The sequence below is a fragment of the Rhopalosiphum maidis genome, chromosome 2 (assembly GCF_003676215.2).
Source record: "Rhopalosiphum maidis isolate BTI-1 chromosome 2, ASM367621v3, whole genome shotgun sequence".
Classification (NCBI taxonomy): domain Eukaryota; kingdom Metazoa; phylum Arthropoda; class Insecta; order Hemiptera; family Aphididae; genus Rhopalosiphum; species Rhopalosiphum maidis.
This window is the reverse complement of record NC_040878.1, coordinates 55,769,591-55,788,572: the sequence shown is the minus strand read 5'-3', so window position 1 is coordinate 55,788,572 and position 18,982 is coordinate 55,769,591. Positions and strand designations below refer to the sequence as shown.

At 26.7% G+C, this 18,982-nt stretch overlaps 1 protein-coding gene across 1 annotated transcript in view; it reads left to right on the top strand.

Annotated features, from left to right (window-relative positions):
• Positions 1 to 15,640, top strand: part of LOC113554193 (adhesion G protein-coupled receptor E3-like) — a 133,732-nt gene extending 118,092 nt beyond the window's left edge. The window contains exons 2-4 of the mRNA XM_026957924.1: positions 7,959 to 8,064; positions 10,575 to 10,852; positions 15,028 to 15,640. Coding sequence (XP_026813725.1) covers positions 7,959 to 8,064; positions 10,575 to 10,852; positions 15,028 to 15,520 — 877 coding nt within the window. The 3' untranslated portion in view covers positions 15,521 to 15,640. The remainder of the gene's footprint in view (positions 1 to 7,958; positions 8,065 to 10,574; positions 10,853 to 15,027) is intronic.
• The last annotated feature ends 3,342 nt before the right edge of the window (positions 15,641 to 18,982 follow it).

The window sequence follows — 18,982 nt, the reverse complement described above, 5'->3', positions numbered from 1 at the left end:
GTCCCAAATTTGTGAAAACATTAGGTATGTTTTTGGTTTTATGTTATTGAAATATTAGTAAAAACTAATTATATTTTATTATTAAACATGACGGGATAAGTTCTTGAAACTTCGATATAAAATATGTGAAGGTGTGTAGTATGTCCATTAATAATATGTAATAATAATAAATAATACATTTGTAACAAGTACTGTACATTTAATAAATACATTTTGTTAACAGTTGTATTTGTCAGGAGGCTTAGTTCCACTTAAGGTTCAATAAATAGAAAAATAGAAATTACCATTTTTTAAATCAACAATTTAATCCAATGAAATTTTAACAACCTTTGTTGATTATTCTACTAATTATTACAAAAAACCATGGGAAAACTTTAAAAAGTGAAAAGTATAAAACTTCAAATATACTACATTGGAGGAATCGTAAAATATTATTTTAAGTTTTTTCATCTCGGCTTTTTGGATTATACTAAGTATTATTTTTTTACAAACCAAAAAACTAAAAACAACCCTATAAGTAATTTTAATTAATTTTTAAGTCCATAGATTTTTTAGATTTATAACAATTGAACTAATTTTGTTTAAAAAAAAATGTATATTGATATTTTAAGAATTTTTTTATTCCGTACATTAATATTACGTGAATTTTTTTAATTTAAAATTACATACAGTACAACATTATAGTGCGAATCATTGACTATCTTATAATCATTATTAACTTAATCATAATTCATAATATATTAATATAATACATGTCTCATATCTATATAACAACAAATAACGATTCGAGTTTCAAATAAACAACAATTAATTATTTAACGGTTAAATCTAAAACTATTTTTTTATAATATCAAAGTCAACAAAAACGTCCTAATTTTCTAATGTCATTCTGTCTTCTACTATTTATAGTGATTATATTAATCCAACAAATTTCATATCCATTAATTAAAAAAATTCTTGATTATATATCTACATTAGTAAAGTGTAAACATTTTATTTATTCGTTAATCCACTAACTTTGATAGTCTAGTAGAGATAAAATCGAATACCCATCAACCGACGTTTAGAGTAAAAAAGTTCTTTTAAGTTTTTGAAAATCGGGAATACCTTTGATATAGGTTTTTCGTTTTTGAAGTGGCCAAAAATGTCAATTTCGTGAAAACGATAAAAAAAAATAAGTCATTCGACTCAATAATGTGACAGATTGTCTTGAGCTACCAATATAAATGTTAATTTTAAAGCAGTCAATTGAAAATCTAAAAGCATTTGAAATAACAAATACATTTTCATTGTTTAACATTAAACACAAAAATATACATTTATTCAAAAAATAAAATGGATTCTATACTTTTATTTATATTTTTATAACATTATCATGCATTATGTTCTACTTATATATTATCGCAGTATAATATAATTATTGAAGTACATACTTCAGTGATGTATATTTAACATTTTATTTTCCAACATATTGTTATTTTTTTTATGTAAGAATTGTTTTGTATTATTATAGTTTAAGATAAGTATTTAATGTCAATTCTCATTTCTTAAAATAAAAATAGTTATAGGAAATTTAAATTCAAAACCCATTTCCCATTTTCAAATCAATTCTTCCCCGAACCCTCTCCTCATTCTTTGATGGTTTTGAATCATTAATATCCATTTTAATTTCCTATGTTACTTAATTTATCAAACAATATCATAATGTTTGAACTCCAATTCAGTAATAGTAAAATTTATTATTTTTCTGTAAATTACATGTATTATACCAAGAGGTACTATAATATCTATTTTCAAACCTAGAATTAATTCTTAACTTAGTCACAATCCTCAAACTATCAGAAAATCCTCCTTGATCTCTGTTCTTGGCAAGTAAATGTAAACAATGAAAAATCTTCACACGTCGTTTTTCCGCAGGTAAAGATTTTTACTCAACAGTTTTGCTAACTTAATTCCACTATACCCACTATACTTTACCCACTATTATCCAGTGTAAAAATATCTCGAATTTCCACTTGATCAAAGGCTCATCTTGAAACTTCATATTAAAAATATATACCAACCTCTTCAATATATAGGTAAGCATGAAAACATAGTAAATTATTACACATAACAGATAAACTTATTATATTAGGAAAAGTATACATTTTTTAATTTTTATGTTGAATTGCTTATGGCATATTTACTTTTTATGATGTAAAATAAGCACAATAACCCAATTTTCCATCATTGATACCAGAAAAAAAGTCGACTTTTGTAGAATCTTTTTTGTGTAGTATATTTTTGTAATAATAAATTAATAACAAAGAGCTGCTAGTATTTTACACGGTCGATGAATTTTTCCTCAGGGGATTATCTTATACAACAATATGATTTGGTTAAATATCATAATATCTACAACACAAACGTTTGAAAATAATACCTTATAAGGACACGTCGAATAATATGATTATAAAATATTTTTTTTTAAATAGGTAAATCATTCTGCTCTATAATAATAGCCAATAGGTCTTGAGTGTAATACGAACTAAGTGTAGTAAGTTGCGGTGTAACAGTCATCCCGTATCAACTATGTTAAGTAGATGAAATGATTTGAAGTTAAAAATCAAAAAAAATCAGATGACTTTCGAGTGCATTTTTAATTTTTATTACGTTTTTGATGTGACGGATGCACGAACGTCACTCATGACTGGCCCGAGTTAGGTTAGGTACTGCCCATACAATTTTTTCACATAAGGTGAGAGTTAAAATAAAAAATAAAATTGACTTATAAATTTATACTCCGTGATGTACTGTGAAACAAATTTGAAAAATAGGAGCACGATTTCAATATTTATTGTAATACCGATACTTTATTTAGGGCAGCGAACCTGGTTTAGTAAAGCTATTCGTGTAGACGGTATTTCCAGTACGACTAATATAGAGTCCTTTACCGCAGACCGCACTGGCACAGTCAGCTCAGTCCCACACTCTCTCACGCCCTATCCATTTTATGGTCGGGTAAGGTATGAGAGTTGACCTAATCACGCTGTTTGTGCCCTGTCATGGTGGTAGATCGGATCGTCAACGGCTCGCTGCAGTACTCGTAAATTTTACTATTGCTATTACTGCGGACCTCGTAAGTGTACTACCTTTTCATTGAGTAGGACACTATACTATAATGAATGAATTAAATTTAAATTCAGTGATAAAATTCCATAGGTACGAAAAACAATAAATTCTGAGCAAAAATGGTATATCCGTCCCTATTTTTAAGGATGATTTGTGAATTATTGTCTATTGGTATTGCTATATAAGTAATTTATTTTTCAATTAGTAGTACTCACAATTTTTTATACTATTCTTTTCTAAAAACATTGAATACATAACATAATTAAATATTTTAATATTATATTATATATAATAATTTGTATATTAACTTACTATTATAACTTATAAGTACGAATATAATTATCAATATCGGCTACCATAATAAAACAGTAAGTACATCCTGGTACAGCTTACAGCTATGTATATATTCTGAAAATAATATATATTAAGTATATAAAATAATAATTTGATGAAAAGTTTTAAGTCCCTAAGATATAGTTCTCATTTTTTTAATTACACTAATAACTCAAATCGTTATTATTCGATTAAATATCTGATTTCGTCAAAATTAAAACTTCGAATGTCTATAAAAAAAAATTTTCATAAATATTTCTAATCTTATAAAAAAACTTATTATGAACTCTGTATTATGTTTTCAAGTGTTTCACTGAGCATAAAAAATCTATTAACGTTTAAATAAAAAAATATACTAAATAATTTCTATATTTTGGAAATATTACTTATAAATTAATAATATATAGTTTGATAATTGTGAAAATTTTTAAATCTTTATTATTAGTATATTCTTGTATTGCAAAAAAATAACTAAAACTGTTTGAGAAAACATTATGATTTTACGTTTGTATTAAAATAAATTCTAAGCACATGTAATAAAAATGTGTAGCAATTAATAAGTTTAATTGATATTAAAAATATCTTTAGCTAAAAAACTAATTTTTGGGTCAGTGGTCGACCTACATTTACACATATCATTTGGTTACAATTTGATGGTGTAATGTAAAAAAGAGTAAACAAAAATAGTAAAATGTAATATAACTTAATGTTAAATATTAATTTATTATTAAGTACATTCTAACTATTCTTAATACGTTTGAAAAATCTGTTATCATAATTTATTTTACATACAATCAACATCAAGTTTAAAATAATAAAGACAATCAATATTATAAAATGACTATTATTCCTAAAATTTTTATCCATGTAAGCAATGATTTATCTTACATTAACCAAATATTTATAAGTTATATTTATTAAAGATTTTAATCTTCTAAATTATCATAAAAATTAAAGATTTTATATTTATAAAATAAAAACTAATAACATTAATTGAAAAAAAAAAATAATTTTCAAAAAATTATAATTCTTATTATAACAATTTACTACTTTTCTTTGTACAAGTTCATTTTGGATAAAAAATATTAAGAAGCGTGGATTAATTTATAAATAAAATCGATTTAAATAAAAAATAAACGTGGAAACGTAGTATTTAAAAAGGTTTGCTTTTATAATTGGTGGCATTTTAACAATGTTTAAAAACCAAAGAACTAAAAATAATACTGAAACATAAATAAACCAATAGGTACTTAAAAAAATAAATATAAACTCAACCTAATATTTATATAATTTGGAAGATGTTATTAAGAATCCAACTTTTTAAATTAAAAACATTTAAAAGATAGAAATATTCAGTTATTTTTGTTTTGGGAATTTCAAAATAATAATCTTATTTTAATATTTACTTTTTGTATATTATGCAATTAAATAATTATTTTGAATACGACAAATAAAGCAACAGTTATTAATTAACTTAACCAATGACAGAGAAGAGCCAGTTTTCTAATTTATTTCTACTGAGTACTGACTAATATTAACAACAACATATCGTACCTTAGTCTCCTAAATCCTAATCAATAAATACAATTATAAAAAACAGATATTTCAACGAGTATTATATATCATTATAATATATTATATTTATTAACTGAAAAACCCTAGCTTTAACTTGTAATATAGGACTTAAGTACGTAACTAAATACTATGTTATCATCAATATCCAATAGCCAATGTACATATTAACCTAAACAATTATCAATTTAATAGTTTTAGACAAAGTATTGTAGATATTAGATACCTAACTTAGTATTTTTACTAATATACTATATAATCTGCATTTTATAGCTTCTTAAGAATTTATTTTTGTTTTCATTGGCTTAAATCAAAACATAATAAAAAATTTATCAAAAAAAGTTAACATGTATAGAATAATAAGTAAAATAGATAATTATTTTGTATTTCTGTACACGAATGATTCATATCTTTCAATGTTTTTTTCATTGATTATTTAAATTGGTTTTATTACATAGGTATTATATTGAGTAATAGAATATAGTTATATGTTTGTGTATGTTTTATATGTGGAGCTGATAAATATAAATTGTAATCACATAAATTGTACATTTTAACATTTTTATCTTCCAAAATGTACAAATTTATAACGCTGAATATTTAGAACCTAATATTTATTTAAATATATGTAAACTCTATATAATATATAGAAATATATTGTATATATGGTATTTAATAACTATACGTCTTTGCACAATTCACATAAATATTTTATGTGAAACAAGTACAACACTACTAAAAAAAAAGTTTGTTTTATTGATATCTACTGGTTGACTGTCCGGTATAGATTCTCTCGGGTACCATTCGTATGACATAAAAATAGTAATAATATCTGACTTGTTGAATTCTGAAAAAATGTATGGCATGAGAAAAATATGAACAGAAAAACCATAGGTATATTATTCTAGACGAAAGACAATAAAAATTGTTCAGCAAATAAATTATTTATTTATCGAGTATTTGATTCCATGACTGGTATTATTATTTATTTTTAACAAATTATTGGCCATTTATTATTATTATTATTTTTTCTTTTTTGACATATATACTTGTTTTCGCAAGAAAATTATTTTAAAAAAATATACTCATGATTTGAACTTTAAATAACAGCTACTATTGACTGTTATTGCTCAAAATATTCTCCAACAAGTCCTGCAATTAGCGGGTATCTGAATTAAAAATTGGGAAAAACATAATAACACGTAAATTACTAACGTCATATAAAAATATATAAATGGTAATAATATAACGCAAAAATATAATATGTGTATATATATATATGTGTATATTCATACACATTTTGTACAATTTGATTACTTATAACTTAATTATTTATGTCTCTTCAAATTTAAATTTTATCTAACACTTAGTAATTGTATTTAAACGAATAGGTATTCAATAGGTATATTTGTATATGCCTATGACATAATATATGCATTCATTTTTCGACGAATTAAAAAACTATAATCTTATTTTAGAAACACTGATTTATTTTGGCATGATAAAATATGACGTATTCTTTATCATTCACATTTTATTTATAGAACATATTTGTAATTGGTATTATCTAGAGCAAAAGTTTTGAAAAATGATAACTTATCTCTTTTATCAACATACCAACTTCTGCTATAAACACAACTTCACATACATATTGTAGATTTATTAAGCTAATATATTGATAATTTAGTGTTAAAACCTAGTGTCCAACTTGAAAATTAGGGGTAGACTGGATAGAATGAGATGAACCGAACGAAAGCGTAAAATACTTAGCAAGGACATGACAATAATACTCCACAACGTAGAGAATATCTCTGTCAACACAGAAATGTCACCATAAAAAATGATACTTTATCACCCTTTCACTATCCATTCCTCTTCATTCTCGTCCATCTACGATATACAGGGTAATTCACCAAGCATGCCATTCCCTTTTTTCTTTAATAATGTAACTATGAAAATTTGGTTCATGGAATTTTTACATTTATTTTAAGACGGTCATATTTTCAAATTCTTAAGATTGTTTTGTTCTAGCTACTAAAATAATGTACAATAAAGATACACACATCTAATTTTCAAAAGAAAACCCACCTTTTCAACTGTAAATTATTTAGTAAATAATTTTTCTTGACATATCAAAATCAAAATTAGAACCAGTAATTTAATTGTTAAGCTATTTACTTATTTAACTTTGGGTACTAAGTATACTTTGGGTAATAATTATACTTTGGATACTTATAGGTACTTACTATTTAGTATTAAATTTAGAAGATATGGTAATTTGAAAATTTTAGTGATTCTTATAAATCTACCAACATTAATAATTTGTGAAAAAAATGGTCAAGTATAATAAATACTAAATCTACGGGAAATATGACATCTATTAAAACCATCTTTAATTCTTTAAGGACTATTATCCTTAGTATAAATATATTAACAACTGAGAAACTACTAATTTACATTTTAAATTAGGTGTACATCAAAGTTTAGAAAAAAAATACCCACTAAATAATTTACAGTAAAAATGGAGGAATATTCTCATCTGAAAAACAGAAGTTTATATTGCCATAAGAAATTCTAAAAACAAATTCAAAAATTTGAAAATATGGTTTCTAATTAATAATTATATATAAAAATTACCAAAAATCAAAATTTGATTAAATTCATTATTACAGAAAAAATGAGTGAGCACTGAGCATACTTAATGATTCTCTCTGTATAGCTGTGTCCTAAATATAAAGGTTTTTCTGAAGAAAGACTCATCACTCCAAACTACAGTAGAATATTAAAACATTTAAAACATTAGGTATCATACCTACTCATTATTATTATTGAAATATAGAAACTGCAGGTTGTAGTTGATAATCAAAAAAAAATCCTAAACAATAACAATAATAATATGTTAACTTTTTGACAATAATTGATTATTTCTTGTTTGTTTTCAGTTTGTTTTCAGATCTGAGAACAATGTCCGGCACGGCATTAATGTACATGCTAGCAAATATGTTCTTAACGCAGCTTTTTTATGTAGTTGGTGTCGGAGGAGTTCAGGTAATATATTTTACAATGGATAAAAAATAAAAATTAAATGACAACATATTTACAATTATCGATAGATTACAATGAGATACCAATATACTTTAATTTAATTTTTTTTTTTTTTTTAGCTTATTCTAGGCCATTTAGGCCCATTTCCGCTACCACTATCTCCCTCCATGCTTCTCTGTGCTTTGCCAGTTCTTCTCCGTTCATAACTTCCAACATCATGAAGTCTTCTTTGACTTCGGTCCATCCATTGCTGCCTAGACTTTCCTCTTGGTCGACTTTTATTCGATTGAATATAATTTCATTAGAACTTTTAATTTAAAAAAAAAAAAGCATATCAATATGATAAAACCTTCTAAGATAGTAATATTAACCATAATTTAAAATTTAAACATCCATATTATAATATGACCTATCACATATCGATCAAAACGGTGAAACCTGAATAGATAACCTTTTTTCACTCGATTTCAGGCAATTCAAGTATACCAATACAATCTACTCGAATTGCCTCCCATAATATACCTAAATTATTAATTAATATATTGATAGTTATACATATAATATCGATTATTATATCGATTTCCATAATGTTCAAAAATATTATTTTTAAGACATACAGTATTTCCCAGACGAATTAATTTTTTGAATGCAACAATCTTATCGGTCACTAATTATCAATTAAAGATTAGTCCATCATTATATACAAACTTAAATTTTTTACTGTATAAAAGAATGATATTTCATCTAAATTATTTTACGTATTGATTATTTATTATTTTTATAATATTATTAATTATTACTCCTGAGTCGGTTTATTTACTAAAATATTAAAATTATTTATTATTTATTAACATTTAGCCCGATTTAGGTAATAATAATTAACATTAAATTAATCGATATTGACTCAATTTTCTCAGTTTATTTAATTTATAAATATTTCTTATAATATGTAAGATTATACCTAAATCGATTAATTATAGCTATCGGAGGCGTTTCCAGTACAAGAGGGTCCAAAATAGGAGGCCATTCAAGTAAATTTTACTATGGAAATCAGTAGGCAATTTTGAGTAACCTTTTTAAAAATAATTCATGGAAAGCATTCGTGAACGCCCATCAAAACAATATAAATTTTATTTGTGGGAACTTATTCTATTGTTTTTAACATTTTGACTTTTAAATGAAATAAATTGTAATAAGGCTTTTTCTTTTTTAATTTGTAAAATTCAGCTCAATTTTTAAAATAATTAAACATCGTTGGTACATTTTCACACACACACACACACACACACACACACATACATACATACATACATACATACATACATACATACATACATACATACATACATACAAATATAGATGTAAGAAAGTACCGTCGTCATTGTTTTTTCATCCCCAAAAACTAAGAAAAAAGAATGAATAAATCAAAAACATCTATAACGTTTGTTTCCCGATTCAATAAAGGAAAAACTTTGACTTTTTTATTAGAACACTTAATAGAACTAAGAAATTCAATTGAAACCATAAATGAAAATGAAATATTTAAATACCTAGTTTTGTGGAAAAATACTTGTAATTCGAACTAACTGTGCGTATAAATAACAATTTTTATACTTTTCAAAGAAAGTGTATTTTATACACAAGTACTTACCTACCTTCTAACCTATTTAGTTTATCATTTGAGTTAAATTTCCGTAGAAACGAAAGCATAAAATGTTGGTGAATAATAATGACAAAAAATTACGCAGGTAATGAAGAATAATAAATGTTATGGTGTAACTCGAACGTTATAAAAAATACGGGAACAAAGTTATTTTTATTAAATCCAAGAAATCTTACTGGCGATAAATATTTTTACTTAATTTATATGATGAGTTTTTGTGGTTTTAGCTCTTATTTACTTCTATGATGCAGTATTAACTACGTAGACTAAAATAAATTCATGTATGATGGATGCATATATATTCTAGCATAATAACACAAGAATGCCTGGAATAATCACTTCACATCTTTATTTTCCACTAGCGTTAAAACTTATAAATACTGACTACTGCGGCTGTCAAAAAATTAAATTGTTTTAAATTGTATGAAACGCAATAACGAAATCTATTCCATCAAAAAATGGTTCAATTAAATCAGCCAATGTAGCATACAACAATACGGTATATGAATATACGAGTATGAAATAATTTAGGAACGACGATATTTAATTACAAAACTGCCACTACTATCTATACTTCATATAATGTGTTTTACACATAATCTAATATGTCGACTGCTCAATAAGGAATTTTCGTGTTTACCAATTATTTTATTGTAAATTAAATTGTATACCTTTACCTTATAACCTTGTCGTAAATAACTAAATTCAGTGCTATACAACTTTTTTATTTTATATTTGTTCATTTTTCCCAGAGTAGAGTCAAATAATACATCTATAGTTAAATGTATCAATTATATCAGATAATGAAAAATATTTTTATTTATAATAATTGTAATATGCATGTTTCCAGGAAGATAATCTCTGTTTGTGCTTGGCGTTTGGAATACACTACCTCCGTCTGGCCATTATCAGCTGGCTGTGTGTGATGACGTACGATATGTTGATAACGTTCCGCAACAATGTGAATCTCAACCCCCGACCGGAGCCGGTAAATGTGCTAATATCAAGGTTTGTCAAATATAGCCTGTTCGCTTGGGGCGTACCCTCGTTGTCAGTGATATCAGCTAGTGTGATGAGAGTGACTATTAACCACCAGACTGTTGACAATCTCAACCCATACAACTGTTGGTCAGTATAATATTATATATTTATATGTCTACTTATTATAATATTGCTATTGTAGCGTGTAGACAGTCTGTGATCCAAATAATATTATGTTATTGATTGATTAACTTAAGACAATTTCCATGAATTAAAACAAAACAGTTATTTATTAAAAGAAAACACAAGTTTAAATAGAAAAGTACAATAATCATGTGTAGTGAAAGTACGATGGAATCGACGTCTATAATGCAACTGAAAATGATATATTACAGACTACCCTTATATATATCATATAATAATATGATATCCTCGTTCCTCTTGTCACGATAGACCAAAAGTCCTATAATTTGGCCGACAGACTCGTTGTTACTTTTTGAAAGTTATTGTTTCCGAACATTATTAGTAGATAACATAATTTAATACATTTATGCAATACATCTAAGTTATCTTAATAATAATTGATGATATTGTAACGACATGATACAAAACCTTGAGGATGTAAGTACTAGCGTTTATCGTGAAATAACCCATATCCTTAATGAGTTCTGAGAATCTGAGGGTCCACTACACTATAAGTCTATAACGCAAAGGGGTAAAACTCCTCTACTGAATTATTACTGGTGAGTTGGTGGGTAAATGTTTCATTTTAAAGCCTATAGGTACTTTTAAGAAGTTCAGAATTATATTATTTAATAACATTTTTATTTTCCTTTTTGTATCCTAAATAGTAAAATTTAATATATATAAGTGTATTATTTTTTTTTTTATTAATCAATTTCTAGTCTGAGATCACTATTATTTTCAAACTATTTTAGAATATTAATATTGAAAATAATACCTACTCTACTCTTCGTGCTTTCTTCGACAATAAATTAATAACGATACTGATAATCGTAAACAGTTTTTCATTGGGAAAAAAATAAACACCCAACAGACAAGATTAATATTTGATTGTACTACAATACACCTATAATACCTATACGTAATAAATATATTATGAATATAGACAGATACAGTAAAGTATTGTGTACCTTAAAGTTTTCAGATAAACATTGTATTGTTATTTTATCATAAAAACTATACAGTACTATTTCATGCAAAGTAAAAAATCCGACAAGACAAGAAAAATAAATTTTATTATATACCTTTAGGTACGTTTAATAAAAAAAAAATTGTTCTTCGTATTCGTGATCTTTTCACAATTATTTCACTAATATATTATAATACAAAATGTATCATTATCATTGATTACATATTTGCACGAATACCTATGTCCTGTAATAATAATATTACGATTGATTTAACTTGGGATAACAGTAACCAGCGATAATTGATTCTGAGTAATACAGTCTATAATCTATATATTTAATATATATAATATATAATATGTATATCAATCTATAATAATATGTGCTATAGTGCGTATGTGATGTACATTTTATTTGATATGAATTACATTTTTTTTTAAACATATTTTGAAGTCCTTCCAAACGATTAATTCCTGTACATCGAAATTGTTGGAGATTTTTCATTACCCAAAAACGCACTTTTATGAAATAAAAAATAAAACCAGTAGGTTTCACGCTTTGCTCAGAATATGAAATGTTTAAATGTATCTGAATACAAATATAATTTGATATCGATGATGATGTATAATTATATATATATATATAATTAAATGGTTTCTCAGGTTTCTGGTATAATCGATTTGGTGGGAATTGTAAAAGACATCAGTATTAAACCTGTAGAATCCGCCCATGCAAAAATTATGTAGACAAAGGCACCTGTGTGTGGTTTGATCAATTTTATCCAATGGTTGTGCAAGATAATAATATACATCTAACACCACAAAGTCAGAGGTTAATAAAATATATCCGGAAATGAATGATGATGTAGACAACCGTATATTAATTTTCGAATCTACTTTGTTGACAGACTAAATTAGATAGGTACTTTACTAAGACTCGCAGACAAAATTGTAAAACAGAAAACAGAACAGGAAATTCTATGAAATCTTGATGTTAGATAATATATTTTAAATAGTAAATCATACTTCAAACATTTTTCTACAATTAAAAACTAACAATATTATTCCTAATTTTACTAAGTTTTACGTTACTATATTATAGTAATAATAAATAATTATAATAAACATTCTGTGTTCCTAAATGTTTTCATACAAATTTCCGAAGATAAGGACATTAATTTATGGTTAACTTTTATGTATTACCTATTTATTAATTAATAAATTATTAATTTATAATTGTAACTTAAACTAACCTATATATACACGTATAACGTACATACTATATTCACATAATTTTCTACAGTAATATCTGACAGCAAACGACGTGTGGTGGCGTAAATACGTAATGTTAGTAATAAATATGGCTCAATATTAACTCAGGTTCTACTGGTCGATAATAATAATATGGATTTGTCGACGGAAACAATATTGTTTAACCTTTGACACTGCTTAATGTTAGAAAAAAGTATGTAATTTCTACAAAAACCATGTTTACCTATACTATTTACAATAATACAATAATAAATTAATATAATTTAATGACTCTATTTTAGGTATTCTACAATTTTAATTTTTAGAGTTTTTACTAATTATTATCAAATTATCTACGTCATAATATTATCTATAAAATTCATAAGAATAAGTACCAATTTTATGTCATTTACTAATGATTTTATATCTTTCAAATTTAATGTCCTCCCATAATATTGTAATTACGAGTATTATATCTATCCAGATTTTTTCAGTATCTACTCATATGATTTCCAAAATATATTTTTATTTTTTACTATAAATCATGCTAACTTGAAACACACAACTAACATTTTGTTACTAAATACTAAAATATTATAATTGAACTAAATATTTAAGTAATTTAAAAATGCTATAAGCTGGTTATTAACAGAACTGTGACTTTAACTTGACGTATTAATACTTGTACATACAATATTGAGTAAGTACCATGAAACTATACTATAGCTGTATTACTAATATATATCTTTATATGCTTCTGAGTTGATAAGTCAGCACAAACAGGTACATCCATGTAACTCTGCGGACTCTGCTCCGATTCTTAAATTTGACTTGTCCGCGGCGCTATTGACCGTTCTACTTTATTTCCGTTATTAGATATTTTAAAGCGCCTTAGCACTCAGTGTGTTTTTCTGTTTCCTTTGTCATTTCCTACTAGCCAACTTCTGTGACCATGGGCGGAACTACAGCTAACTGGTCCATGACCCAGACTAATTGGCTACGTATTAATGTATACATTTGCTAAGAACATATTATTTTAAATGTAATAAAATAAATTACTTGTGTTATACATTTGTATATTGTAATAAAAAAACATTGGTGTTCTCTATCACCTTCCACCTTTTCCTTTGGATATGATAGGTACAAAATGACTCTCATGAGTGGTCCAATCTAATGAAAATGTCTAATTCCGCCTATGTCTGTGACTACAGTAGTCTTATTCATCGGATTATGTCGACCTTTTTCCCTCTGTTATAAAAATAAACTATATAAAGTGAAGTTGACACAACAATTTAAATTCAATCTTAATTGTAATTATAAGTTATCACTTTATTTAATTATATGTTTATACTATAATGTATTAATGTATTATCCCGCTATACTTTAAACGTTTTGTCTGTAAGTAACATAAATAATAATACATTTGTCGTGTCCATTTATAATTACCACATATTATTTCACACAGTCACGCTATACAAGTAGACATCATCTTTGTAAAAAATTTCTATGTATCGTTAATACCATTTACACCTTTATTCAAACGACATTTATACGTCCCAAATGATAATAAATTATAATATAAATACAACTTGTTTTTATAAAGCCCCGCATCACCATTGTATACATTGATAAATTTAAATGTGGTTTTTTTTTTTTTTTAATTAATCCAAAATATTAGGTTATTCTAATGGCATCGAAATACATGTCTTGTAAGTTGTAATATTACTGCTAAAAAAATGACCTATAGATGGATCAATACGGATATATTTTTCGAGGTATACTCCTGTATTATAAGGAATATATAAAATTGTTATTTTGTTTCTGCTGTTCGGCTTTACTGAGTATATTATTCAATAATTTGTCTGCAAACGCCATGCGACAACAATATTAATAATAATAACATAACGCCACCGTGTTGCAGGTTTTTCGAGAAGACCATCTACAATGTGACGTTCGCCATGCCGGCGCTTTGCTGTTTCGCGGCCATCGTCGACTCGCTGGTCCGGAGCTGGCTGACCGCCCGGGCCACGGTCGGTCTGCAGGTGGACAAAAAAACCCGGCTGAAGATGCATCGGAAGCGCACGTTGCAGCTGCACCTGTACGTCAAGATCGCCACGCTACTATTCGCAGTGAACGTGTTCGGGTACGTGGCCAGGAACGGGTCGCCGGCGTCCGACCCAGTGGCGTGGATCGCGTACAACGTGGGCCACTCGCTGCAGGGCATACTGGTTGCGTTGGCCGTCACGTGCAACTGTCAGGTTCTAAAGATCTACACGCGGTCGTTCGCTCGGCGACGCCGTCGGCGGCCGCGCAACGGAAGCGCAACGGCGCTGTTCGACAAACGCGACAACGACATCAGCGACACGACGTACCTGCAGAACCTCACGTGGGACCCCGTCCCTCTGCCCGTCTAGAATGTCGAGGGGTGGATAACGATGCAGACGAATACGTCAAGACTCATCCGGCCACGGCCGCGTCCGTCCCCGCCGCCGAGGTCGTGCGTCACACGTTCCACCGACAGTCGGTGGGTGTGATGATGGGGTGGGACTGGTGGGTGGGAGGGAGGGAGAGGCCAACGGTGACACGAGTCACAGCGCATATTATTATATTATATTATATTATTATTATTATTATTATTATTATTATTATTATTATTATTATTATGTATACCCACACACGCACCCGCCACTAATCGGCCGTCCAACAGACCTGCACGATCCCCAGTCGCTTGATCAAGCTTATCTTTGCACACGGCTACACGTCCATCGGAAATTCGAAACAGAGTTGTTCGCGTGTGTGCGTAATATCTTCATGGTAATATTATTGAAATGTATAATATTATAGGTACCTACGTGTCATGGTTAACGAAAGTGACCGTCGAATCAATATTTTAGTAGATGCGTCGACATATTATATAGGTCATATATTATAATAAATACTGACATACTGTATATATATATATATATCATCATATTAAACATGCGTTAACGCATATTTTTGATTTAGAGTCCGAATGTGGGTCGATGACAAACCTATTCAAATTAAAAAAAAAAATATTTTACCTACATATTTTATAATTATATGTCGTATAAGATTTTTTTGAAACTATAAGTCTATCACAGCTAATTTAAGATATTATTAAAAAATAATAGAACATTTAAATTTTGATAATAAAAACGTAGAACATTCAACATGTTGCACACCATCCATATGTATTAAATGTATACTCTTATGATAATAGTTATACCTACGGAAAAAGTAAAATGAGTTTAATTATGGGCCGTTAAAATAATACTACATTATTGAAGTTTAACGGTCACATTTTATATAGGTACACATTATATAATTAATAAATAAATAATAAAATAATTAATTACATCCAAAATGTGAAAAAAATGCATAAAATGTAAAATAAATCTTGATAAACAGATATGTGTGGTTCATAAAACGATCACCTATAAAGCTATTAAATCATCGTATAGAAACAGAAAGCGTATCGAATTTCGATATAAAACGTTAAAGTCATCGACATCCGGACCTTAGATTTATGTCACAATCTTATTACATATTATATCTAATATTACCACAGTATAAATTAACGTATTCTGTGATATTACCTACTAATTACAATGGTATTATCATAACCAGTGATGTCAATAATTCGACTAACACCAACATTTTTGGTGGCTGAGGTGTACAGAAATGATCAATGATCATGCTATAATGATATAGATACCTAAACCCTTTGCAGATTACATATAAAATATAATTAAGTTTAATAAATTTACTTCAGCAGAATCATAACCCGGTTATGAAAAAAACCGTGTTTTTACAATGACTTACGTATATATATATATATTATAATTATAATAATGTATAAGTACTTTTATATAATATTATCCAATATAAATCACTGTATTATCATCGTTATTATTTCCAAATTATAACTACTATATGTACCTACCTACCTATGCCTACGTTGTTATATATTAATGTCGTAGAATATGATATCAATTGTAATAAACTTATTATCACATAATATGTACTTTTTTTGTTGTTATAATATTTTCTAATAGTTTACGAGTACACAATTCAATTAAGATTATCTGATTTAATTTTAATACTATTAAATAACGTCAAAGATATTCATGTACAAAATACTTGAAAGTTAAAATGGTTTATGTTTATATTGTATCTAGTAGTAGAAATTATATGAAACACGTTAAATTGTATTTTATTACATTATATTTAGTACACAAGAGGTGCACATTGGAGGTTTCCGAATCTCACGATTTTACTCCTATTGTAGTCTATTCAGTTGGTTTCAAGTACGAAACTTTAAGTATGACGCATGTTATATTTATATGAATGCTATACAAATGGTTTAATTATTTTCAAGTTTTGACTTCTATGTTCTATATTTTAGATTTTGAGTTAACAGAATTAAGTTATTTGTTATAAAAGTAAAGTAAATACAAACCATTTAATAAACCGTATAATATATAATTAAATATATTTTATGATGTTTTAGTAAACATTTAACATTCTAAAAATTTAAAATAATATTGTATACATACTAAAAACTTGTATACACTCTCTTGTCTCTCTTCATACAAATTATGTATAGTCTAAAATAAATTCCAATTAGATCATAAAACTAACTTAACCTACCCTTAAAGACTTTATAAACGAGTCCACGTGAATACTATTCTGTTAATATATTTATGATGACAAATTTCAATAGACGCGTAGAAGATCGCGGGTAAAGGGTGAATGAACCCAAAAATAGTACGTTGCACAAATAAAATATTTTTTTATCAATTACATTATCGTATTATTTATAATGTGTATTTAACAGTATTTTTAGTTATAGGTATTTAACTATTATTTTTTGTTAAATATAAATTAAAGTATAATATATCATATATGATTGTTTTTTTTAAAAACATTTATTATTTACCTACATATATATAATAACATACCTATTTTATTGTATGATATTAAATGGCACTGTAATATTTATTATATAATACGTAGATATATTGTTATTAAACAACAATAATTAATGTAAAATGTTGTTATTATATTATAAAACATTACTTGGGTTTTTAAAAATGATTTACTATAGTACTGTATTTTAACTATTAAAACAATATTAATAATGTATATATCTACAATAATTCTTAAATTATATTATTTAGCATTTATTTATTGTTCTTTTATAGTAATCTTAAAGGACAGGTACTCTATATTAATTCGCTATAGGAAAGATATAAAAACCCCCTTCATACAGCCATGGTTGTATACAGAGTGATGATATTATAATATTATATAGACATAATAACCATGCATAAATTAATTATCAACTTATTCACTATTTGAGGAGGTGTTATATTCTACACACAAAAAAACTCAATTAACCCCCTTACACGAATGAAAAGTTTATTTGGGATTTATGTAGTAGAGACAACATAGAATAAACAAGGAGGGTAGAAAACTAGAAACGCAGTCCAATTATCGTTATAGTTATGCTTGTGTATTTTTTTATTTTTTATTTTTAGTATGGAAACTATTACAACTCAACAATTATATACATAAATAATAATAAAAGTAATGACTTCCACGATTAAAATGTATTTATAACAAAATAATTAATTAAGAATAAATAAAAAGTAATATAGTGATATGATTATTAAATAAAGCTGATAGTGAAGCGAAGTTGGAATACAAAAAATATTAATGAATATTGATAAGGATATGATAGGTAGCAGAGTAGACAAGAGATTATATGAGTAAACGTTGTATGAAAATAATTAGGGAGAAGCAATCTTTGGTAATGACTAATGAGAGCATTAAAACATTAAACACTGAACAAA